The sequence below is a fragment of the Aythya fuligula genome, chromosome 2 (genome assembly GCF_009819795.1).
Source record: "Aythya fuligula isolate bAytFul2 chromosome 2, bAytFul2.pri, whole genome shotgun sequence".
NCBI classification, from domain to species: Eukaryota; Metazoa; Chordata; class Aves; order Anseriformes; family Anatidae; genus Aythya; species Aythya fuligula.
Window position 1 is genome coordinate 332,819 of NC_045560.1, and position 24,507 is coordinate 357,325.

Sequence of the window (24,507 nt, forward strand, 5' to 3'; positions counted from 1 at the left end):
CAAAATCCCGTGGCAACCTAGCTGCTCTGATACAATTTTTATTTACAACTATATGCTGAGCCCGTAATTCTGAATCCATCTTACGCTTCATATTGACCTTAACTCGTTCTAATCTCTTTATCAGAAGGCCACTCCGTCCTACACCAAACATCGTAAAGCAGTATAAACATGTTATTTAAACATTAGCACCTGTACCTAATCACTCTGCTCGAGAGTTGTTATCAGCGTTACGGAAAACAGATCCCATCAAAGCGCGTTACTCGGCACTCATTTCCCTCCCTTAATTCCTCATTAATCCCGATCTGCGTCAGCCCCCCCGCAGCTCTCGGGGGTCGGTACCAGGCTGTTGCAGACACCCCAGGCAGCCCCTTACCCCTCCACGGGCTGCCTGGGCGCTGCCCTGCCCCAGCCTCAGCCCTGCTCTCGCTCCAGAGGGCTCCTCGGAAACTCCTCCAGCACTCGCTGGTGCCACTTACCTGAAGCTGGCAATTTTCAGGTACCAATTCTGGCAGTGCTGCTTGACCCTGGCCGCCCATTAGAGGGACGGTGTCTCATCTCCCCAGGCACAGTGTGGAAATGCTGCTGCCGTACTGACACCGGCAGCCCTTCCACCTCCATCCCGTGGTGGCACGGTCCCGTAGCTACAGCACGTCCTGACACAGCTAACGATTCCTTCCTGCCATTAACCAAGCTGGACGCAGACCACTACTTGTGTACCTTCCTCCTCCCTTAGCTCATTTTTAGTCTTGGCATACATTCAGTAATATCAGCTTTTTCTCTATTAGTGAGTAATTATATATAACAAATCTTCTTGTTCAGTTGTGCCCCCTCCTTTGTGTGCCAGGCTGAATTTCGAAACAGTGCATCCTTCTTCATTAACCGCGGGGTTTGGGAGTCCTGGGCACAAACAAGACATTCTTTACAAACGTGTAATTATCGCTTGCGTTTTCTATTTATATTTTTTCTCCTAAATACTTTGGCCCGTTCAACTTTGTGACAACAGCCCTACTAAAACAAACAGTGAGGGCTGAGCTCCACGGATACTGTCACCAGACAAAGCGGCACGTCGCTGCTCAGCCTCGCTGGGAGAACGCAGCGAAGGCAGCGCCCGGGGGGGTCTCACAAGAGCAGGGCACAAGGGGACAATCCCCTCCCTCGCCCTGCTGCTTGTGCTGCTGCTGCTGCAGCCCAGGGCACGGCTGGTTTCTGGCCCACCAGCACCCCAGGTCCTTCCCCTCAGGGCTGCTCTCCATCCCCTCCCCACCCAGCTGGGATTTGGGCTTGGGATTGCCCCAGCCCAGCCGCAGGACCTTGCCCTTGGCCTTGTTGGACCCCCCGAGGCTGGCACAGGCCCACCTCTCAGCCTGCCCAGGTCCCTCCGGATGGCATTGTCACCTCTGGTGTCATCGGCAAACTTGCTGGGGGTGCCTCAATCTCACTGTCACCAGAGATGTCAGATAGTGCCAGTCCCGATACCAAGCCCCGAGGAACACCACTGGTCACTGATCTCCACCTGGACGTTGAGGCATTGACCACAACCCTTGGGGTGCGACCACCCAGCCAATTCCCTACCCACCGAGTGCTCTACCCATCAAATCCTCCAATTCTGAGGATATCCCAACTTGGGCGTTTGCTGCCTGACATTGCTCAAGGACACGTCCCCGTAGGATCAGAGCACCACGATGCCATCTCACGAGCACCAGGCAGACACAGTGATGGTTCACACTTCCACCCAACCTCTTCACGTGTCTTCTGGTGCAGCTTGTTTCCTTTCTGTGCTGGGGACAAGGTGGGAACGAGCAGCACTGAGTCACCGGGGGTGGAGACACCGGGGAGCGAGCACAACCACAGCCCCACGAGCACAACGCCTCCGCCGGCACGGGGCAGGTCTCGGAGGGCACAAGGATGCTCAGGGCAGGGTCGCTCGCCCTGCAGGAGAGGCTGAGGGCACACGGCTCAGCCCACACGAGAGCTGGGCTCTGGGGAGCGGGACACAGCCCCCAGCACCCGCCCTGGGTCATCGGTGTGGATGGAGCTCTGAGCAGGCAGCGGGACAGGCACCACGCCAAACCCCGGGGGCTGCCCGACGGCCACAGCGAGCGGTGCTTCCAGGGCTGCATCCCCTCCACTCCCTGCATCTGCCCACGGCCACCCCACAGCTTCCCAACACTACACACAATGTGAGCGTGCACACTGGCCCTGTGCTGCCTGGAAAGCTTCCCACAAACTCAGGAGCCACCTGAGCTGGTGCTGAAGCGCTCAGGAAAGGTAAGGCTGGATCCTCGGGCTGGTCACCTCCCTTCCCCTTACTGAAGCAGTCAGGGCAAGCACACGCAATTACGACGTTTGCTCCATCTTCAAAGGTCTTTTACGTCCAAGATCTCCCCGGCCAAACCACAAATCCTCGCTGAGCCAGCGAGCTGCACTGCGGGCCCTGGTGTGGCAGGACAACGCCCAGGGCAGGGAGAGGTTTGTGTGGGTGCCGCGTGTGGCCCTGCTCAGCCCCATGCACCTCGTCCTGCCGGGCAGCAGGCACAGCAGGGCACAGCAGGGCACAGCGGGGCAGCTCAGCTGTGCAGGACCCAGCTGCCTTCCTGGGGAAAAGGAGGCAGCTGTGCAGCGCTTCATAAGGGGAGAATCCCAGCCCTCAGAAAGGAGCCACGGCAGCACCTCCCCGGCCGCAGGTCCCGCGGCACGGCACGGCGCAGCGCAGCAAACAGGAAACGCAGCCCCGGAGCCGCAGGGAGCACCCAGCTGGCTGAAGCAGCTTCCGATGCAGAACGTGTTCAGTCAGGCTCAGATAAAGGACAGCAGAGCACAGAGCGGCCACTGCCTGGCCGGGGGGGCAGAGCAGCACACCCCGGCTCTGCGGCAGCACCGGAGCACGCTACCCGCAGCTCGGGGGGAGGAAAGAGCTAGAACAAGAACCGGGCAGGCAGGCGGGCACTGAAAGAAGGAAAAAAAAATAAAAAAAAAAATCAAAGCAGCTCCAAAGCGTTAGCCAGGATTGTGAAAACAAAGAGAGAGCATTGTGAAGGGACCTTAAAACGCCAAGCAACCGGGTGACAGAACAGTAGGGGAAATCCGGCAAGGATCAGTGCAAAGTGGCGTACCTGGAGAAAAATAATTCTCCTCTTACATACACGGGAACAAGCCCCAGCCTCTTGTTAGCGCTCAGGAATGAATTCTTGAGGTTATCCTAAATAACTATGAAAGCATCAGTTTGCTGTTCAGCAGCGATCAGAAAGCAAACACAGCACTAGCAATTACTGAGAAAGGAACAGAACAAAACAGGGAACATTGTGAAGCTCTCGCACAGACCCAGGCTGTGCCGGCAGCGTGAATGCTGTGTACCACTCTCGTGTCAGCCCTCACCTTCCCTGTCTCTTTTGACCCAGATCTCAAAAAAAGATATGAGAGAACTAGAAAAGGTACCGAGAAGGGCAGGAGATGATCAAAAGGACGGCACAGCTTCTGTGCAAGGAGCCCGAACAAGATGACGACGAGGAGGGCGAACGAAGTCTACGATGCCGGGAGAAGAAAGCAGAAGGCCAAAAGGGAACAATTTGTTCACTGTTTCTTCCAAACACAATCTAGGGGACATCAAATCCATCAGGAGGCAGCTTCCAAACAGAAGGAGATCTCTTTGTATAAGGCATCACTGAACTGCAAAATGGCTCATCGAGGGCCGAGCCGACGCTCAGCCAACACGCACTCAAACCCGAGGAGGCCGATTCAAGGCAGGGAGCCCAGCTCCAGGTCACCAAAACCCCGAGATGCTGCTTTGGGCCAGGAAGGCCATGCCTGACCGATGGCTCCCCCTGAGTGCCCACAGCCCCGGGGCTTCACAGCTTTACGCCAGCCTCTTGGAGCGCCTGGCAGAGAGCAGCAGCACAGAGCACACCTCGCCCTGCACGGAGCTGCTGGCAGGAGCCGTGTGTGGGGCTGTCGGGCAGTCATCGCAGCAACCCACCACCAGGGCCCCCCAACTTCGCCCAACTCACTCTCCAAGCTGAGTTTTTCCACGCTTGCTCTCTGCACCAGGCTGGTATTTTTAGAAGTTTCAGCAAAAGCAGTTCAGACGATTCCAAAAATGAGGTTAGGAAAGAATCAGGTAGCTTTGCCAAAGTTGTACATTTTTCCATCTTTTACTCAGTAATTTGAAGAGCAGATCGACCTCTGCAGTTTAGAGCTGGAACCGAGCAGCTGGCACGGGGTCACCCTCGGTTCAGAGACGGCTGCTGTCCGTGCGCACCCAAAGCTGGAGGGGACCCGGCCCCTGCGCAGGGTGCTGCTCACCTCAGCTCCTGCTGCTGGGATGCACCCAGACCCCTGCTCCCCAGCCCAACTGCAGCAGCAGCTCAGCTCTCCGCCTTCCCACGGCTGCAGCCGGAGCAGCACGGGCTGCTCAGCCCCAGGCTGGGGGCACCGAGCCGGGGCTGCGGAGCAGTTTCCGTCCTGAGCTGCTGAATGGCTTCCTCGCTGACAGCTTGAAAAAAATAATTAAGCAGAAATACAAAGGTGCTTTTGATTTCAGCACTTCTCAATTTTTGAGTGCCTGATTTGTAATTTTATCGCTGTTGCCTGAGTTTATTTTAATGCAATCAGTTGTTACACACGCAGTAAAGCTTTTCAGCTGAAATTGAGGACTTCTATTGAATCCTGCGTATTGTCACCGACAACAGATGATAAGGACAGCAGAAATCATCTCTGTGCCATTTAATTGCACTTCCTGCACGGCACAGGTTAGAAAAACCCAGTCAATAAATTCACTATCAAAATTATCTCTTGTAACGGAGCTGGAGCAGGTATTTTTTCTGCACAGAAACACCAGGCTTCGGTTTGAGGCCTTGCAAGTACTTGCTACATCTCTGGCAAAGTTGCTCCAATGGTTAGATTCTCTCCCTGGAAAAAATTACTATTTTCAAGCTGAATCCATGTAGCTGAGCTCTGCCCACAAGGCCACGCTCTGCCTTCAGCACCTAAATTAAAGGGATTCGTTTAGATAAGATTTGTGCTATACTACTGCTGTTTTCCCCAGGCTTTAAATTTCTCTGTGGTTCTTTTTGTACCTGTTCCCATCTTTAAATAATGTCAAAATAATTATAGACATTAAAACTACACCGAGTACCTGGTGATGGTCTTGTCAAACCCATGAAAGACGTTTACTCTCCCTTCCCCACGTGTTGATAAGCTGCGGCTCATTTACCAGCCTGCTCAGCAGGGTCCCACAGGGTTTCTGCCAGGCTAAGGACTGGGAGCTTGCACAATCCACGCGCGGCCAAACTCAAACGCAGCTGCTGCTCGACTAAGTGACCTATCATTTGATGCACTGTGAGGAGGAACTGGAAGCTAGGAGTATTTGTTTAGCGGCTTTCTTACATCGTATGATGCACGTAACGCTGTGCAGCTTTACAAATGCTGTGGCTCACAAGAAAGGCAGTGAAGGTACAACTATGCACAAACCACTCGAGGCACTGAGAGCTTACACAGAAGCTGCACTTCTTACATCCGTGCGTGATGTCTCTGCCCGAAAGGAGCAAGCCCCAGGAAGGAACCCCTCGCCCTGCGCTCCCACCAAGACGTGGCTGTCCAACATCAGCAGGGTGCTCTCTGGCTTTGGCTGCAGCCCCGGCAGGGGAGCTCTCTGCAGCCAGCACGTGGCCCAGCAGGCTCCCTCCCTGCCATCTGCATTCCATGGGGCCGAATCCAACTTCACCCTTGGGAGAGCAAAGCAGCTGTGAGATCTCCTCCCCACCAGCCCAAGGCGTTACCTGAGACATGGGAGGAGAAGCATCGAGGCCCGAGGCCGAAGGTGCCAGCCCTGCAAGCTGCTCTGGGGCTGCCAGCATCAAGGGGAAGCCTCGGGGGAGCTGCACGGGGAGTCACCAGCCCCGGGGTGCCCCTGCCGCAGCAGGGGGGCAGTTGTGCATGGAGCGGGTCCCACCACACCTCTCCTCCTCCTCTTCTCTGTCTGAACTCAAAGCCATCTGCGTTGTAGGTATCTACGGCTGAGCTAGTCACCCTCTGCTCTCCTGCACCCCATGGGGAGAAACAAGTGCTTTTAGCACACACCCAGCCTGCTTTGCCCTGCTACTTCAGGCCGAGGCTGAGCACGGAGGCAGCCTGGGGAAGCAGCACCATGGTGCCACCCCCAGCGCCGCCCCCACCCCATTCTGCCCATGGGACACGAGCTCTGGGCACCCAGAGGTGCTCCTGGCAGAGTCCTCCTGGCCACGGCAGGGCTCCCCGACCACCCTTCCCACCCGAGGCACCCGTACTGCTGTGTAGGGGCTGCCCCGTGCCTCCCCCCGCAGCGTAAGGGAGCAGGACACGCTGCACCTCGGAGGAGCGGTCGTGGAAACGAGGTGCAGGCGGGGGGGGGGGGCTGCAGTTGCAGAGCACTGAATGAAGCGCTCCCATCCCCAGCCTCACGTCTTAATCACAAGATCGCTCCATTTCCATGGAAACGGCAGAATTAGAGACGGAGGTTTAATGACAATTACCGACGTCGGGCACGTAACTGCTGAACCCGACAGCGCGCCCGCCCGGAGCACGGGGCCGCAGGCCTGGGGAGCGCGGGCAGCCCGCGGGCACCGTGCTGCTCAGCCACACCGACCCGCCTGCCAGCCCCTCGCCCTGCGCCCGCTCACACACGGAATGGAAGCTCCTGCCCTGGGCTGATTTATAGGAACTGTGCTGAGCAAGGCTCCGCCGCCGCTCGGGCTGTAGGAAGAGGCCTGCCACCGCTGTGAGTCACGGCGAGGTACCCGATGGCTCCAGGCACCAACATCAACAGCAGCCAGCACACCGGGCTCACGGCTCACACCTGACACAGCAAAGCACTGCGATTGTTATGGGCAGCACAAAGCACAACGAGCGGCCCGGAGCCCAGGCACTAATTACTGTCGCTACCAGGGGTTGCCCTGTCCAACCCTGCTGTCGTCACTCCACCTTGCAGCCACAAGTCCTTGAAAACAAAGCTGAGAAGGACCCAGGCAGTAACACAAGCCTTCTAAAGCAAATGTCTCGGGTTTGCAGAACAGCTGCAATGTAAGCTGTGGGGCTGGCAGCATCGCAGAGGTTGCTGCACTGGATTAGGGCGCTCTCAGAAGAGCTGCCCGTGCCCTGGAAGCACTCATAACACAGCGCCTGGCGCAGGCATCTCCCACGGCAGAGCAGAGCTGTGCCTCTGCCTCCCGCCCAGCCCAGCACGGAGAGGGGGCACTGTGCAGAAAGCCCCCCTGGTGCTCTGATGCCACGGCACTGCGGTGCCCAGCACCAGCACGGGGACAGGCTCACAGGCACAGGGAGGTGGCAGAAGGCTCGCACTGCGGCGCTTTCCCTCCCCCCGGTCGCTACGCCCCAGCCCCGGGGCCAAAATTGCAGCGAGCCGAGCTCTGATTACACGTCACCACAAGGAGCAGGCAGCCGGTGGGTAACGAATGCTAATGGCGAGCACCATTTGCCACTCCGACTAAATTTAGCATGCTATCTGCTGCCCTGCCCATGCCTGGAAGGCACAGGGAATCTGGCCAGCAGCCAGGCTCCTGCCGTTATAACCACATTCCTCGAGCCCTGCCTGCTGCGCCACGACAGCACCGGCCCCATCCCCAGCAGGGCGGCTTCTCACCCTGCCACAGGGCACGGGGCCGGGGCACAGACAGCACGATGTCCTGCAGACAGACAGACACACAGGCACCTCTGTCCTCGTGCTGACAAAGCGCCGGGCTGAAACACGGCGCTTACAGCCGATCCACCCCAAAAAACGGGCACGCCTGCGGCCAGAGCCTCCTGCAGCACTCTGTGGGCACCTCCCCGGGGTGCAGCCACGCACGCCTCCAGCCCGAGGCTGCCTGCAGGGACGGGTACAGGCAGGGGAGAGCCCTTCAGACACCAGGCCTGTGGCCTGCTGCTCCACGCACCGAGCCCTGAGCACCCCAAAGCTGCGGCCAGGCACCCCCCGCCACCGTGCAGGCCTGCCCTGCCCCATGGAGCTGTGCCACTGACGTGGGGCAGACACACCACGGGGACAAGCACCCGGACCGGGCCCACCCCGTGGGATCCCTCCATGCCCACGCTGCCTCCCCCACCCCTCACAGCTCCTCACGCCTCCACGTCCCCACAGCCTCAGCCACGGGGCTGTCACATCGGCCACGGGGCTGTCACATCGGCCACGGGGCTGTCACATCGGCCACGGGGCTGTCACGCAGCCCAGCTGGGGCTGCCCTGCCTGTGGGGCCGGCACCATGAGCTGCCGTGGTTCCTCCCGGCAGCCGTGAGTCAGGCTGAGGCAGCGAGGCTGTGGGAGGCTGCGGGCTGAGTCACCGAGCCCAGCACTGAGTCACAGCAGGCAACGGAGCCCCCGGGGACGGACGGGTGCTGCCGGAGCGGCCCCGCTGCCCGTGGCTCCCCAGGGACCTGGGTGGCCCGGCTGACCCAGCGGGGACGCGGCAGGAGGTCCCCACACTGCCACGGTGCTTTGGGGACAGCCAACGGCAGGCGCCGGGCCGGCCTCCTAAGAATTAAAATTCAGCGAAATCTCATTAACCACACGTTTATTTTAGTGTGCCACCTAAATGCGGCACCCTCCGCTGGGCTTTGGGACTGGCAGAATGAGCTCAAGGAGAAGAGGGGGACACGGGGCTGCCGCGAGCACTGCGGGGTCGGTGCTCCAGCGGGGCCCCGGGGACTGGGCACAGGGCAGCCGGGACAACTGGGAGAGGAGCGAAATGGGCCTGAGGCTTTGGAAGGAAAGAGATGGCAGCAGTGGAAGGACTCCAGTCACTGCCATGGCCCATTACTGCAGCCCCCACCAGAACACAAAGCAGGGTGGTCCCAGCCCGTTCCTACCGACACAAGGGGTCTCCCCCTGCCCCCCAGCAGCACGGCCGTGCTGGGTGGGTGCTGGAGCCTGGCCCAGGCTGGGAATCTGCAGCTGCAATGGTAACACACAGCACCAAACTCCAAACCCACGTGGATCCTTGCCTGCGCTGCCAGTCCCAACCAACCCAGCCGGGCTCTCTTAAAGCATGCGGCCGAGCAGGAGGAGCAGGAGCTGCTGAAAGCTCCGCGGGCACCCTGCCCCGGGGAGCACACAGAATAAACAGCAAGGACTGCCTGCCAGCCCGAGGGATGGCAACACCCGCCTGGTGTGCGCTCTGATGGGTGAGGACGAAAAGGCCACCGGGCTGGAAATCAGCGGGGGCTTACAGATCCCTGCTCACGCTGCTGCAGCCTCAATCAGCAGCAGCTCAGCAGCGACGTGTGCACCTTGCAGCAGGCAGGCTCACGTGCCTCCCCGTGCAGCGGTGGAAAATGAAAACACTTGTGTGAGGGGAAAAAACAAAACAAAACAAAACAAAAAAACTTACATGAAGAAAAAAGGGTTTTTCATTCTGGGTTTGGGGGTGGTGTGCTTGTTTGTTTGCTTGCTTTTGTCATAATGCATCATGAGAAAGACCAACAGTCTGCAGAAAAAACAAAGAAAACAATTTGGCTGAAGACCTAACCTAGCTTAGAGGCTAGTAACACACAAATAAAAAAAAAAAAAAAAAAAAAAAAAAAAAAAGTAAGAAAGGAGAGAAGAGGGGGAAACAGATGTCAATATGATCTTGAGTACAGGAAGTATAAAAAATTGGTATAGGAAGCTGAAAACTTTGGTGAAAAGAAGTCTTTGACAATGCTAAGTACAACAGGAAGCAGCTTTGCAAACTGCAGTACCACCACACAAATGCTGCAGGACGGATACAGCAAAAAATAGCTGCAGCAGATACCAGAGAGCTGATCTGGTCCGTGAGTACTGCACGGGTATCATTAAAAAAGCAGAATGACATCTTCATAACATACAAAGACAAATGCAAAAGTCCAAAGCCATTAGCAAAATATACACACATACATATAAAGGACAATGTTTAAACAACAGAGCTGTAAAAGACATGAGCAACTTGTAATGGTTTTAGAAGAGAGTTCACAGAAGAGAACTCTTTCCTGCTCGTGCTGTTTTTTTTAACACGTTTGGAAATATATTAAATAAATTTTAATAAATTTGGAAATACGGAAAATATTCAGGACTGGCTGAAACAGAATGAAGCTACCTTAGCATACAGAAAACAAAGCACAGCCTTCCCAAGTAACTGTATGCTACCTGGCTTGAAATCGACCTCCTATAAAGCAAGGGGGAGGATTAAACAGAACTGATATTTTTAAACAAAAATTCAAGTTATAGATCTGATTTCATTCTCAAAGGTGTTGAATGTAGCTGATATAGGCAACTCTGTCTAAATTTTCACAAGGGCGTGAGTGATGGCCATAAGACATTCCTGTTATAAGCCACCACTGAGCAAAGTCACTGATGTTACCACAGGAGCTGGCTAACTCACTCCAGAACACGCCCGTACAGAGCCTTCTGCTGCCAGGTACGGGGATATCTCCGGAGGCTCTGGAGGAACCCCAGTGACCAGGGGACGCTCCACACAGCTGGGAAAAAACAAACCATGAGCATCAAGGGTGCACGAGGTGGCCAAGGGAAGAAGCGTCAGGACAGCCTGCTCCAGGGGTCCCCGCACGGACACCGAGCACGTCCTCTTGGAGCCACCCCCAAGGTGGCTCAGCACCCAGCTGGGGAGCACCGGGTGCTCAGCACCCAGCCCAGCTCAGCGCTCCCAGCTCTGTGTTTGGGGCAGAGCGACCCCCGGGTGGGCTGGGAAGCTGCTGGGTGCAATCCTTGTGCCTCAGGGGGCCGGGATGGCCGAACAGGAGCAGCACACGCTGCTGAGACCCTGGCTGTGCCCTAGGCCACGTTGGGAGCACGGCCGCTGGGCCGAGGGAGCGTAACACTTCTCCACCCAACGCCAGCGAGGCTGCACCAGCGTGGGACTCCCCAGTTCAAGGGGGATGCTGAAATACCTGTGAGGGTCCCACCGATGGCTACCAGCGGTTCCACAGGGCCAGAGAGGAGCAAAGCTGCCCGAGGGATCATCGGAAGGATGCAGTCAAACCCTGCTCAGCAAGCAGGCAGCGTAACAAGGAACAAGGGCCCCACACCACAGATTTGGACTGTAGAGACGAGGTACTGGGAAAAAAACCTCACCACCATGGGACAGCACCTGCCAGAGATGTGCTGCGAGTAATTTCCCTCCTGCAATGTCCTCCAGATAGCAGCCCGGTGACAGCTTGGCTTTGAAAGAGCTGCAACAACACGTCTATGATACCACGAACGAACTGGAAGCAGACCCAATGCTATTCAGGCCTTTCCCTATACGATGCAATAACTGCAAGTAAGACCATGGTCGAAAAACAGATTATTGATGCTGTAACTCAGAGAATCACAAATGCCCTGCGTTACCCTGCAAGCAGAGCCCATTCAGCTAAAGCACCTTTCTGTACAGCCAGTGCAAGGTATTGTGACCAGGGAGAACCAGCCATCCCATCCCATCCCATCCCATCCCATCCCGTCCCGTCCCTGTGGGATGGTTGCTTAAATCCTAGGAGAGCTTCAAAGGCCAGAGCAGATGAGCAGTTCATCATTAGCCCTCAACCCAGTGCTAAAGCCAAAGAGCTAAACGACCCTCAGATAGGAACAGTCAGTGAGAAAAGACCTGGACTTACAGTACGTGCACCCGCAGTGGAGTCAGATAACTGTACTGCCTACAGTCTCATTTTTGTACTTTGCAGCATGAGGGTGCAGAACTACTTGGAGGTTTTTCACGACCAGCTGGACAAAGCTCTCATCAGGCTGCTCCGGTGGCAGTGCCGACCCAGCCCTGCTCAGACGTTGCACTTGAGACCTCCCAAAGTCACTCCCAGCCGAGAGGCTCTGTGGTTTTGCACCTTGAAGTTTCCGAGACCAAACTTTGTGTGCCTGGGGAAGGTTTCACCCCAACCACCGCAGCTAAGCAGCAGGGCAGTAGTGCAAACGTTACGGGCTCACAGCGCACAGTAACTTCCACCCAGCAGACTCACCAGTCGCAAACTCCACGTTAAAAAACCAAACAAGCAAAGCCCTGACTGAGCTCCACGTTTAGGTATTTTCTCCTCACAAGAGACACACACTTCGGCCTCACCCCTTAGCCTCCCACAACCACGACTTCCTCGTGCCCTTCAGTCCTGCTCACCAAATGTCTCGCCCCAACACCACTGCACAACCCTCTCTCGAAGCAAGGACTACTGAGCAGGAGGGGGTTGGACAAGTTCTTCCACACCCGTTTCCGATGTGCATTGGGCCACGTGCCATGTTTGTGCTCTAATTTTACCCCAGACTTCATTTCCATGTCTTGTGGGCTACCGAAACATCCTTCACCAAGTCCTCCAGAGACCCGTCAGGAGGAGCCCAGCAGGTTCACACGGTGCACGGGAGGGAGGACAGCAAACAACCTGGCCTGCACCACGGCAGATGTTACTGAGCTCCACAGGCAAGATCTTAATGGAAGCAAATCTTCAAGGAAGAAAAAAAAAAAAAAAAAGATTACAGAAAGCTGGCAGGTCCTCAAAGCAATGACGCTAATGGAACAAACAGAAATCGTCCCAGTGCAAAGGAATGTAAGTGTGGTAAGAGACCAATTTGGCTCGCTCACATGAGCTCCTTATTGGTCTCAGACACAGGGAAGCGTGCATGGGGAAAGTGGAAATTAGGTCAGATTAATAAGGATAAAATAGAAAAGAGTGGCATCAGCACCACTGGCTGAACTCAAAATAGCTATGCAAAGAGACAACCAGAAACAAACAGCAAAGAGAACAAACAGCTCAATTCCTATGTACATTAGTTAAAAAAAATGTAAAAGTGTGAAAAAGATTGATTGGCTACGTGGTAGACAGGAAAAACAACAGAGATGTCACTGGCACTGAGAACAGAGCCTTTTATGCCTCTTTGTGTGAATGTGAATCTTCACTACAAACAGCAAAGCTGTGTCCAGCAATAAGCAGCCAAAGCAATGGGAAAAAAAAAAAAAAAAAAAGCAATGTCAGATTTTGATTAACTTGACCCTGAACTGCTTAATTGTCTGAAGCAACCTCAGATCTGCTCAAGCTGATGGGAAAGCAGCTACACTGAAAGTGGTAAGTAGTAGTGCCCACCTATAAAAATGAGCAAACTGAGAAGCCAAAAACTCACAGAAACAAAAAATGACAACCTGTAAGTCGCTAGAGGACAAGGCCAACAATAGTACACGTGGATTTATCAGGACCAAGTTGTGTCTACCCAACGGCAGCTCCTCCTGCAGCACACCAGCAGACCTCCGGCACAGCAGGGCAGCAGATGTTGGTGCCATACACTGAGTGATGTCTCGGACTGCTTCACGTGGTACTTTCAGAATTAATTTAAGGAAGGATAAACCTATTACAGGCTGAGAACAATACTGATTAGATAACCACACTGAGGATATTTATCAGGGATAACCATACAAATTGAAATGAGCACCGACCTGCACTGGCCAGGTTTCTCCTAGGCTCAGCTCTTTTCAGCGCTCTTATTAACAAACAAGCTCCTGAGGAAAGCGCGCTCCCTGAAATTGCAGGTGACGGGAAAGTAAGAGGGACTGCAAGGACTGCAATCCTAACCGGCTTTGTCAAATTGGAGAAACCGCCTGAATAGGATTAAAACCCAAAGGGATGTTTGCGAGGGCCTACCCTTCCGCGGGATTAGTCGGGAACAGGAGAGGGGCTGGCAGCAGCCTTCCGAAGGGATCTGGGGTCACCCCGCAGCGCGGCCCTGCAGCAGCCAGCACGGCCACGGGGCGGGCAGGAGCAGCCCTGCCTCCAGCCCCGGGCACCCCTAGGGGACGGGATCCTGCGGGGAGAGCTGGGGGCACGAGACCAACAGGGGACCGGGAAGCACCACGCACAAGGACCCGAAGTTACTGAGCCTGCAGGAGGTTCTGCTGTGGTTTTTAGATACAGAAGATGCTGCTGCAGAGAGGACGGGGACGCTCTGCTCCTCTTGTGCTCGGCAAGTGGAAAAGGTTCGCTTGGAACAGGCTATGGAAACGGCCATTAAACACGGGAAGGGATTCCCAGGAAGGCTTCAGATACACTGCCACTGAGCTGGACAAGCCTTTGTCAGGAAGGCCGGACCTTCCCCGTGACCTCCTCTGTTCAACGTGATTAATGAGAGCTCTAACGAACCCCAGCTTTGCTCCCTCTTCCCCCAAGCCCTCGGGCTCGATGAGCATCACCCCAGCCCTGCCTGCCAGGGAAGGACACAACTCAGACACTGCGACAGGGAGCAGAGGCCATGGCCCTGTCCCTGCACCCCTCTGGGTGACACCGGCGGCACCTCGAGACGCAGCCTCTGCCACCCGGCCCCGCAGCCCCCAGGCTGCATCAATTCCAGTGGCACCCGTCCCCAAAACCATTTATAACAAAATCATCCCTTATCCGCGTTCGGTTGCAGGCCGCTGCTGAACTGCTTCCTCCCCCCTGCCTCCAGCAGGCCAAGCCTCCCTCCCAGGCCCTCCTCCGGGCCCTCCTCTTCTGTCGCATCAGCCGCGAGCTGCTGCCTGCACCCCCGCACGCCGCCCGCAGCTCCTTCCCTCGCTGCTGCAGGGCTGCCTCTGCTCCCCCAAACCAGGGCAGCGATCTCCATTTCCCAGCTGCTGAATTCCAGGCAGACACCTTTCTGTTTTCTCCCATTCGTACTTCGTGCTGGAGAAGAGCTCTCTGTAAACAGGCTGAAATCTGCTTCATTATCCCCTTTCAAATTGCTCCTTGGAGCTCCCCAGTGCCACCGCACCCTCCGGAGGCGCCAACCCCGGCCCAGCCCCGCCACCCGCCCTGAGCCCACCACAACGCTGCCTGCGCCCCTCTCCCACCCCTCAAAGCTCCACAGCTCCGTGCACGGCTCCCTTTGTTCTGCATTTCCACTGCATCCACCGCAGGAGGAACCGGACTCAGACTAGGCTCTGAGGTGTGAACGTAATGGGGGAAAAAGTGGCAAAAGCAGCAGCATCCCACCTGATTGCTCCAAACAGAAGTGGCACGGAGCCCCCAGCCCCGCAGCACCCCCTGTGCCAGGACAGCCCCACAACCAGCCACCCGCTGGGCCGAGGAAGAGGCAAGCACGTGCTAGGGGCTTATCTGAGCAGTTAAAAACCCCTTAATTAGGGACAGGAGTCAGCACTGGGCTAACTCTCTGAGTGGTCTGAAAACCAGCAGGCCGCAGGCAGCAGTAACCACGCTGCAGGGCTCCCGTCTCGGGACCTGGCAGCCCGTGCTCTGCGCTGCAGCAAGGCAGGGCTCCGGCTGAAACCCTGAAGCCAGCGGCTCGCAGCCCTCCAGGAGCACAGCACGGGCGTGAGAGCAGGATTTCGGACAGAGCAGCCTGCAGCCAGCCAGCTAGCAGCGGAGCTCCTGACGCCTGAGAGGATTTCGTCACCACGCAGCTGACACGGGGAGAGCAAGATACCACACGTAGCCTCGGGCGAGAGCTTCCAGAGCGGCTCACGCCCAGCAGAGGTTGCAGCGCTGCGATGCAGCCCCATGGCAGCACGCCTCCAAGGACAGGGGGAGCGTCCCGGCGAGGCCCCCCCAGGCAGGACCCCCGGCCCCCTGATCTCTTCTCCCTCCCACCCGTCCCACGCTGCCCGAGGTGCCCAGCACGGGGAGCCAGGCAGCCCCGCCGCCCACCTCCCAGCAGGACAGAGCCTGCTGGAAACCAACGCAAACCAAAACTCATCCTCGGTGGTGTTCAAAGCTCAACCCAGTGGTGTTGGTAGGAGACTGGATGCAGCAGGGCTCCAGCTCTGTCTGGTCAGAGCTGGACGACGGGTCTGAGAGGAGCTGGGGCAGGAGGAGCAGACAGACACAGCACAGGGCTTAACACAGCAACCTCTGAGCAGGGAAGCGGGTTAAAATTCTGGTTATTTTTTAGCCTTCCCGCCTTGGCAGGCTCCTTGCTGAGCGCTCCTCCACCAGCTCAGAAAATCCACCTGGATACACACACCCACGGCTCCAGCGCTGCCAGCAAACACCCAGGGCATCGCAGGAAGAGGAAGAGGAGGAGGCAGTAAGAAGACCCTTTCCATTTTCTTGGGGGGCAGCGTAAGCAGAAATAAGACAGATGTGGCTTGTTCCCTCCGCGCAGCTGCTACATGGCAGGCTCTGACCCACAAAGTCCTGGAGGTCGATTTGAAAAATCAGACACCAAGTAGGAGGGTGGGATCACGGAAAGGAGGAGGATTTCTTCTTCTGTGATTCTGTGATTCCCAGCAAGGGGTGCAGCAGGAAGCGTGACGGTGCCAGTCAGGGCCAAAAGCTCCATCCATGGGCAAGCTGCCGGAGCAGCTCCTGCAGCCCTCCAGAGGTGCCGAGAGCCCGGGCACTGCCCACGGGGCTCTGGGTGAGCACTGCCAGGAGCTCCATCACCCTCCTGGGAAGGGCTGTGGGATCACTGCTCGCTGGCCAGCCTGTGAAAACTAACCCCATGCGAATTTCTCCTGCTGCAGCCTCACCAGGCAGGGCATTTTTACAACCACTGCTGTCTCTGGAGAGAAGCAGACCTGACCTGCCACAGACACATACTGCTCACCGCTACTCACCGTGAGTGAAGTGTTTTGGAAGTCCTCACTTCTGCCCAGAGGCCTCAAAGGGTGTAAAGACCTCTGGCTCCCCTTTAGCTGTCAAAAAGCCATCATTAAGTTTTGCTGAATCCTGCTCTCAAGCCCATGGGATCCAAAAAGACCCAGAGATGTAGGGCCTGGCTTCACCCTACCAGATGAAGATCTAAGCTTTTCCTCTTCCTGTGCACTGAGTAGAAAAAGAAAGGCATCCCCAGGTAGTAACTCATGGCCAGATCTCTCCGGGTCTCTCCTTGGACTGGAGGGGCTGACATTGGGGAAAATTGTTTAGCCAGTGTTATCACTTCAGTTTGTACTGAGACATCCAACATTTTTGCAGAAAACAGACAAAAGCCACACAGAAACCCTGCCCTGCTCAGGACGACCTGGGGAGGTCTGTCGAAGCACGAAGCCAAAGCATCCTGTGGACAGGCACTGGTTCTGGTGCTCTTCACTGGGAATTTGATTCGTGCTGCTGCCCCGGTCAGCCCATTGCATCAGCAAACCTTCGCTGCACGCCGCCCGTCTGTCACCAGCTCCAAAATCAGCAAAACTCAGCAAAGTCAGGTCCGTTTTGCTTTCCTACCCATCGCTGACTGCGCGTCGCCACCTCCTCATCTGTGCCCACGCCGGTGCTCCCGCAGTCACGCCGGGAGCCCAGGGAACTGAAACCCGACCCAGCCAAAGCAAACCAGAGCGTGGCTTCCAGCAGCGCCCTGACCCCGCAGCCTGGATGTGAATGCCAGCAGAAGGAAGGGAGGCGAGGCCGGGCAAGAGGAGCCACATCACCCTGTACAGCAGCCACCACGCTGCTGGGCTGAAGGAATTGTGGAAGTGCAACCACAGACGTCTCCTCTGACGCTCCCACATCCCAACCTGGCTCCTTTCCTGCGGCACACCTCCACGCCCGCATCGGTTTGTCTAGCCACAACTTCAGTTCCTGACCCCTTGGCACCGGAGACCTCTTCCTGCACTGTGACATCTGCAGCTCCATCCTGCTCAGACTTCAGAGAACACCCGCACGTCTTGCTGCTGCTGCTCCACCACCCATCCATCTCAGCGCCAGGCAAGCTCTTTTTCCATTCTGCTGCCTCTCGTCCCTGTTTCGGAGCTGTCCCTGAGGTCAGAGCCGTCGCGCTGCCCGTCCACACACAGCATCTGCCAAGCACCCTCACAGACGGCTGGGCCAGGGCGCAAAGCCCCGTTCAGGGCGCGGGGGCCTCTGTCCAAGTGTGCCAGAGCCATGCCCGGCTGCTCCCCGCGCCCCCAGGGCTCTCCTGCCCTCGGCTCGGGGGCCAGGCCACCACCAGCTCTGTGCTGCATGCGGCCCCTCTGACGCTCCCCCAGGCCCTGTCCAGGCACACAACACGACGTGCCATCGCAGAGGATGCCCACTCGCTCCTCCTCGCACTCTTTCAGCTTCCCCTGCTCCAAATACCCCCAGAGCACAAGGCCGGGGTGGCCGAGGAGCCCCGGCGGGGTCTGCTGGGGGGCTCGGCCCTGCCCTGAGCCCGCGGCTCCTGCCCTGTGCCCGCAGCTCCAGCAGGACCTGAGCAGGCTCCGTCCTTCCACCGCCACCCCCGCCACCATTCCTTGTGGTTTCCAAAGCGCTGGGAATTCACAGGCACACACACACACACAGGACAATTCTGCAGAGGTCGTGGAATTGGCAGGAAAACGCCGGCTCAGCAGAACTCTCTCCTTCCCCAAGGGTGTAATTTACTCCAGGCTGATTCAGCGGCGTGCGGCCACGCCGGTGCACGGCAGCTCGGGGCTCGGGGGGCGGCAGGGCTCCGGCCAGCTCCAAGGCCAGCTCCTGCCTCCATCCGGCACATCGGAGCATCGGGAAGCCGCTCCAAAAGATGCTGGAGAAGGATTCTGAACAGAGCCGTGAAACTTCTGCAGGACTGACTACGATGACAAAGTTCAGACAGGTAAAGTCGTCAGGAAAAAAGGGACAGGAGAGTGCCTTCATCAGCTGGTACCCGCGGCTCTCAGCACACTCACAAACCAGTACAAAAGGTCTGCTTGCTCTTAGAAGGACGCACACAGAAACCCAGGGGCTCGGAGATGCCCACTGAGCAGCAGCTGCTAATTACTGGCAGCACGGTGGCTTAATAATGCAGGAAAAACCCTACAGGAACAGGCCCTTACGCTGTGACCTACCTCAACACACACCTTACCCAGGTGCCTCACGTTTACCCGACTGGGAAGAAGCCAAACCCTGGGTACGAGGGGTTGAGGCGCAGTGCCCAGCAGCTTGTCCTGGTGACACAGCCGGGAACTGGGGCACTGCGAGGCCAGCACCAGCTCTGGGTGCCCGGCCAACGCCAGCTGCAGAGCACAGCTCACCCGGCCACTCTGCTGCCAGCCCGAGGGCTTTTTTCATCGTGTAACTCCTCCAGAGGGGTAACAGCACAAAAACGTAGCGGGGAGCTTTCCAAATTATTCCCTTGATTGATGTTGGGGACAGAGAGCTTCTTGCCCCCACCTCCCGGCCCCTCAGCCCTCTCACCACGGCTGGCAGCCTCCCCTAAGCTTGTCCAGAAGAGCTGAGCCTGCAGAGGGCTGCAAGACATACACGTGAAAGCTGACGATAGGGATAAAAGTCCTCGTGGTTTGACAGAAGCTCTGCACAAGCACCTCACCTACTTCTCTATCTTCTGTCTGCTCTCTCCTTGGCTTCATCACTTGGTGCACGCTGACCACCTCTGTGCAGCCGTCCTGCTGCCCCAGCACCGACCTCCTCACTCCTCCATCCTCGGCGCCTCCTCCCACCTTCCTGCCCCGTCCTGCCCCCGCCGCCTGCTGCCAGCTCTCCCTGCAGGGCTGGCTGTATCCTGCCCCCCAGTAACAGGCAGAGGCCACATTTGCTGCCAGCAGGGGCTGTACCAACCTCTCTACCAAAGCTGCACATCCTTTTGCTTTAAGCACACACAGGAATCTTCTGTAGAGCTCCACAGCTTGCAGCAGTCTCCAAAATTTGGCAAAGCAGCCTGGGATGAGGGAGACGCTTCTCGCTAGCCCCCTGAAAATCTGTCCAAACGCGGCGGTTGGAAAGTGCCGAGCCCCCCCGGGTCCCCTGTGATTCAGCCGGCGCTGGGAACGTGCCAGAGCCCCTCGCGCTCCCCAGCCCCGCGCGCCCAGCAGCCTCCGCTCGCACCGCAGCCTCCGCGCCGAAGCTCGAGCTTCGGAGAGACCAAAATACAGCTCGGTTCCCCCTCCCTCCCACAGCGACAGCCTTAACAACAGCTCAGCTCGCGTCCCAGGAGACGCTGCACCGGCAGGCAGCCACCAGCTCCTCCTGCGCTCAATTTTCGCCACTGTCATCGGCCCCAAACTCCTCTCGTTCCTCCTCGGCAGAAGCCAGGCCCCCCCCTGAGCGCAGGGCAGCCCTCCCGGCTCCGCAGCCAGCAACCAACACCTTCGTGTCGCCTCCTTTCAGCAGCGCTGCCTGCAGGAGCCGCAAAGCCAGGGTGGCTCTGCACGACAGCTCCTGCTAACGCATTTCCCCCTCCTGCCAGCCGGCGTTGCTCGGAGGAGCAGAGGCTGCACCGGGGCCTGCCCAGCCACCCGGGCACGCTGCTGCCCAACCGGCCTCTGTCCCTTGCATTTTTAAAACTGAAGGAACTGCCTGCAGGAAAGGGTCTGCTAAGGGAACACAGACAAGTTCTGCTGTGTCCAGCACTCAGCACAGGCAGCTGGATTTCAGATTTCACTTGTAACTTAAATAGCACAAGCACAACAGGAGCAATCGCTACGAGCACAGAATCTGATCAAGAAAGACAGACACCCAGCCCCTCCTGCAGCCGTGTCTGTATCAGGCCCAGAGCACACAGTTTAGAACAAGATCTCATCCCGGGCTGCCAAGATGCTTCGAGAAATGACAACTTATCTGCAGCAAAACCCTTCCAGTGCCTCATTGCCCCACTGTCACCTCGGTCCCTGACACTCAGGAACGTATCGCATTTAACTGCCCTATCGCAGCGCGTTTGCACCGGGATCGCTCTTTAATCCGGTGCCTAACAGGAAAACAGCGATGCAGCAGGATAAGGAAATGGCCTGCGGGACTCCTGCTCCGCCAAAACAGAAGCTGGAAAGAAAGGAGTGATGAGGCCGGGAGGGAGCAGGCGGCACAGGGTGGTTCTGGGCACGGGACAGGCACAGCGCCAGGAGCAGCCCGGCTCTCCCCAGCGCAGCCCTGCGCGATGCAGGTGGCAGCACCAGGACCTGCAGCCCCTCGCCCCTTGCTGTGGGGTCAAACCAGCTGCCCTCCCCCCCAGGAAGCACCGGCCCTTCCCAGCTGCACGTGAAGGAATTCTGTTTTCATTCTGCTTTCGCACCTCCCTGCGAGCAGCAGAAGGCAGGCAGAAGGAGGGGAGTTGCTAAGAGACGCACCTGAAGGGCAGCGTGCTCAGCGCCGGCTCACAACTGCTCACGTCCTGAAGGACACGGCGCAGGTAGGCAGCAGGTGGGCACCGGGAGCTGCGAGGGATGCGAGGGGCTGCAGCTGGGCGGGGGGACGCGAGGAGCCCCCGGGGCCGTGCAGAGGGGCTCTGTGCAGTGCCCGAGCAGCGGGCAGCCCTCACACAGCCACCTTTAGCGTGGGTCGGTGCTGTCCCACGGCACGGGGAGCACAAACAGGACCAGGCAACGTAATGGTGCTCCCACAGGCCTGCCACCCCGACAGGCACTGGGGGCGGCTGTGGGAGCCCGCAGGAAGGTGGCATCATGGCCCTGAGGTTTTGTCCCCAAGGCAGGGCCCCTCCAGCCCCCCCAGCTGGGGGTGGCTGCAGCCCCACACCCCCCCCGGGGCCCTGGAGCTAATCCCATCCCTGCTCATCTCCCCGAATGCCAGGAACGCAATAAATCCTGTAGCAGGGATCCTCACGGAGCAGCCCCAGCCCTGAAGCCCCCTCCTTCCATCGGCTTCCCATTTCCTCCATGCCCATCTCTCCGGACGCCCTTTGTTCTGGCACCGCACGGCACAGACGAGCCCTGGGCTGCTGCTGCCCCTGCGACCCCCCAGGCCGCAGCCGCAGCCCCTCCGGCCCCTGCCCCCCAGCAGCGGCCGGGCCGTGCCGCAGGAGGCGCCCCCCGGGCTGAGCGCGGCCCAGGCCCCACCGCAGCTCCCGGGGCAGACACCGGGAAGCCCCCCGGGGAACCGGCACCCCCCGGGGGGGCCACCGAGCACCGCAGAGCCGGGGGCGTTCGGGGCCCCCCCCCCCCACAGCCACCGCCTCCCCCCGCCCCCCGCATCTCCCCCGGCCCCGCGATCGCCCCCCGGTGCCGGCCCCGGGGCCGCCCCCCCCTCGCTCCCCGCTCCCCGGGGCGGGGGCCGGCGCCGAGGCCGCTCCGCGCCCCGCAGGCCCCGCGCCCGCCCCCGCGGCCCCGCAGTGCCGGGGGCGGCCGCGGCCGCTGCGGCGGGGCCCGGCCCGGCCCGGGGGCGGCACCGGCAGCAGGTGCAGCGGGGACAAAGGGCGGCGCGGCGGGGCCCGGTGCGGCCCGGTTCGGCCCGGTGCCGCCGCTCACCCTCGATGGAGATGACGTGCTCGCGGATCTGGCTCTGCAGCGCCAGGTCCTCCACGCGCTCGATGAGGTCGTAGATGGCGTAGATGTTGGGGTGCACCGACTCGAAGCGCCCGATCTCGGCGCGGATGGCGGCCGAGTTGGACAGCCCGAACTGCGGCGGCGGCGGCCCCCCCCGCCTGCGGGCCCGACGGGCCGGGCACCGGCACCGGCACCGGCCCGCCCGGCGCCGCCAGGCTCTGCTGCTGCGGGCTCTGCCCGGGCCCGCCCTGGAAGTTCATGGCGGCGGCGGCGGCGGGGAGGGGAGGGCAGGGACGGGACGGGGGCTCCGGGGCCGCTCAGCGCTGCGGGGCCGCCGGGAGCCGCTGCATGGCCGCGCTGGGCGGGCGGTGCCGGCGCTGCGGCTCGGCCGCCCCCGCCGCTCGCTGCGCTCCGCTCCCCGCCGCCGCCGGCCGCGTCTGCGCCGCCCCCGGACCGCCCCCCCCCGGCGTCACCGCGGCCGGCCCCGGGGCGGGACGGGGCGGGAGGAGGGGGGCTACGGGGGGGGGGGGCGGTGCCGGTGCCCCCCCCCTCTCGGTGTCCCCCCCCGTGTTCGGTGTCCCCCCCCCCGTTCGGTGCCCCCCCCCCGGGCGGTGTCCGGTGCCCGCCCGCTGCCGCCCCCCCCGCTCCCACCCGCTCCGGTTTCGCCCCCCGGGCCCCGTCCCGGGCCCCCCGCCCGCTTCGCCCCCCCGCTGGGTTCGGGGTCACGGCGCCGCGCCTCGCCCCCACGAGGTCACCCCTCCCGGGACCGGGGGTGGGTGCCCGGTGGCCCCTCCGGCTGCTGCCCGCTGGCCACGGGTCCCCCGCGGGTGCCGCTCGGTGCTCCGTGCCCGGACACTGCGGGTGGATGCCCCACGGCACCGGCATGGGGCTGTGGGGAGCCCGGTACCGGGGCTGGGGGCTGTGAGCAGAGCCCCAGGGCACAGCCAGCCCCTGCAAAGGGACCCGCTGCTGGCCAGAGCCAAACAACCAACGCTGTTTGTGCCTCTGAGAGCGTGGTTAAAAAAGGGGGGAAAAAATGCAGAATAACAGAGCTGGGAGAGAGAAATGTGAGCCCTGCAGCCCCCAGGGGAGAGCAGCAGGAGGCAGGAGGTGCTCCAGGCACACAGCAGCAGTTCCCCTGCAGCCTGTGCAGGGAGAGGCCTCTGGTGGAGCAGGCTGTCCCCCTGCACCCATGGGTCCCACCCGGAGCAGATCTCCACGCTGCAGCCCCCCCATGGGCGGAGGAGCCCCCCGTGGAGCAGGTGGATGTGGCCTGGAGGAGGCTGCAGCCCATGGAGAGCCCCCGCAGGAGCAGGCCCCGGGCCGGAGCTGCAGCCATGGAGAGGAGCCCACATGGAGCAGGGGGCTGGGGGGAACTGCTGCCCACCCGTGGGGGACCCGTGCTGGAGCAGTTTGGGACTGGGGGATGGACCCCGTGGGACTGAGCTGTGTGGGAGCAGTGCTTGAGGAGCTGCTGCCTGTGGGCAGCCCCCGCAGGCTCAGCTCGGGTGAGCCTGCTTTGCCCGTGACAATAATTGTGGAGTGATCTCCCTGTCGTTATCTCAGCCCCTGAGCCCTTTTTCATCACAGTTCCTCCCCTTCCTTTTACACTGGCAGTGGGGGTGGGCACCGTTGGGTCCCCCCAGTAAAGGCACACATGGGGTGCACTGACCCCGGGCCTGGAGATAAGGCAAGAGTGAGCACAGCACACCCTGGCCAAGAGGGACTCAGTGGAGTGAAAGCGCTGGTAAAAATGCTGAGAAACAAAGAAATTGGGGTCATGAGCCCTGGCTGGTGAAGTGTGATTCAGGAGGCAAAGCACCAGGGAAGGATGGTCCGAGAGAGCCCAACCCAGAGCGGTTCCTTCTCCCATCGCATCAAGAGCCACGGCCCCCAGGGGCACCCGGAGCCCACCTGGGGGTATCGGGGCAGGGGCTGGGGCACAGAGCACAGGCAGGGGGCTCAGGGGGCTCTAGGGACTGGGGGCAGGCTGGGCACAGAGGTGGGGGTTCACTGGTGCAGCCCCAGCAGGCTGGAGCATCCCTGAGCCCATTCCGGGGCAGAGGGGCAGGGGTAGGGGGGCAGCACCCAGTCGTGCGATGGGGAGGAAGGGATGGCAAAGCCAAACGAGCTGGGTGCTTGGATGATGCTCCTGGGGGGGTCAGAGCAGAGAAACGGGGGGGCATGGACAAAAAGGTGGCTGGGAGGGCTGCGGGGGCACCAGGCTGATGCGGTCCGCAGGGAGCCCGGACACGGAGGAGGAGGAGGAGGAGGAGGAGGAGGAGGAGGAGGAAGAGGATGGCCATGACAACGTCAGGGAGTAGAAAAACTTCTCCAAGCTCAGGAAACCTTGCGGGATGCAAACAGCTGGGTGCTGGGTGCCTGCCCGCGGGACAGCCACCTCCTG

General features: G+C 59.5%; 1 protein-coding gene across 1 annotated transcript in view; it reads right to left on the reverse strand.

The window, feature by feature from the left end:
• The window catches only part of AGAP3 (ArfGAP with GTPase domain, ankyrin repeat and PH domain 3), a 129,385-nt gene extending 107,000 nt beyond the window's left edge, over nt 1-22,385 (reverse strand). Inside the window, 2 exon segments of the mRNA XM_032182154.1 lie at nt 22,083-22,246; nt 22,248-22,385. Of these exon segments, the coding sequence (XP_032038045.1) occupies nt 22,083-22,246; nt 22,248-22,360 (277 nt within the window). The 5' untranslated portion in view covers nt 22,361-22,385.
• Nucleotides 22,386-24,507: the final 2,122 nt, after the last annotated feature.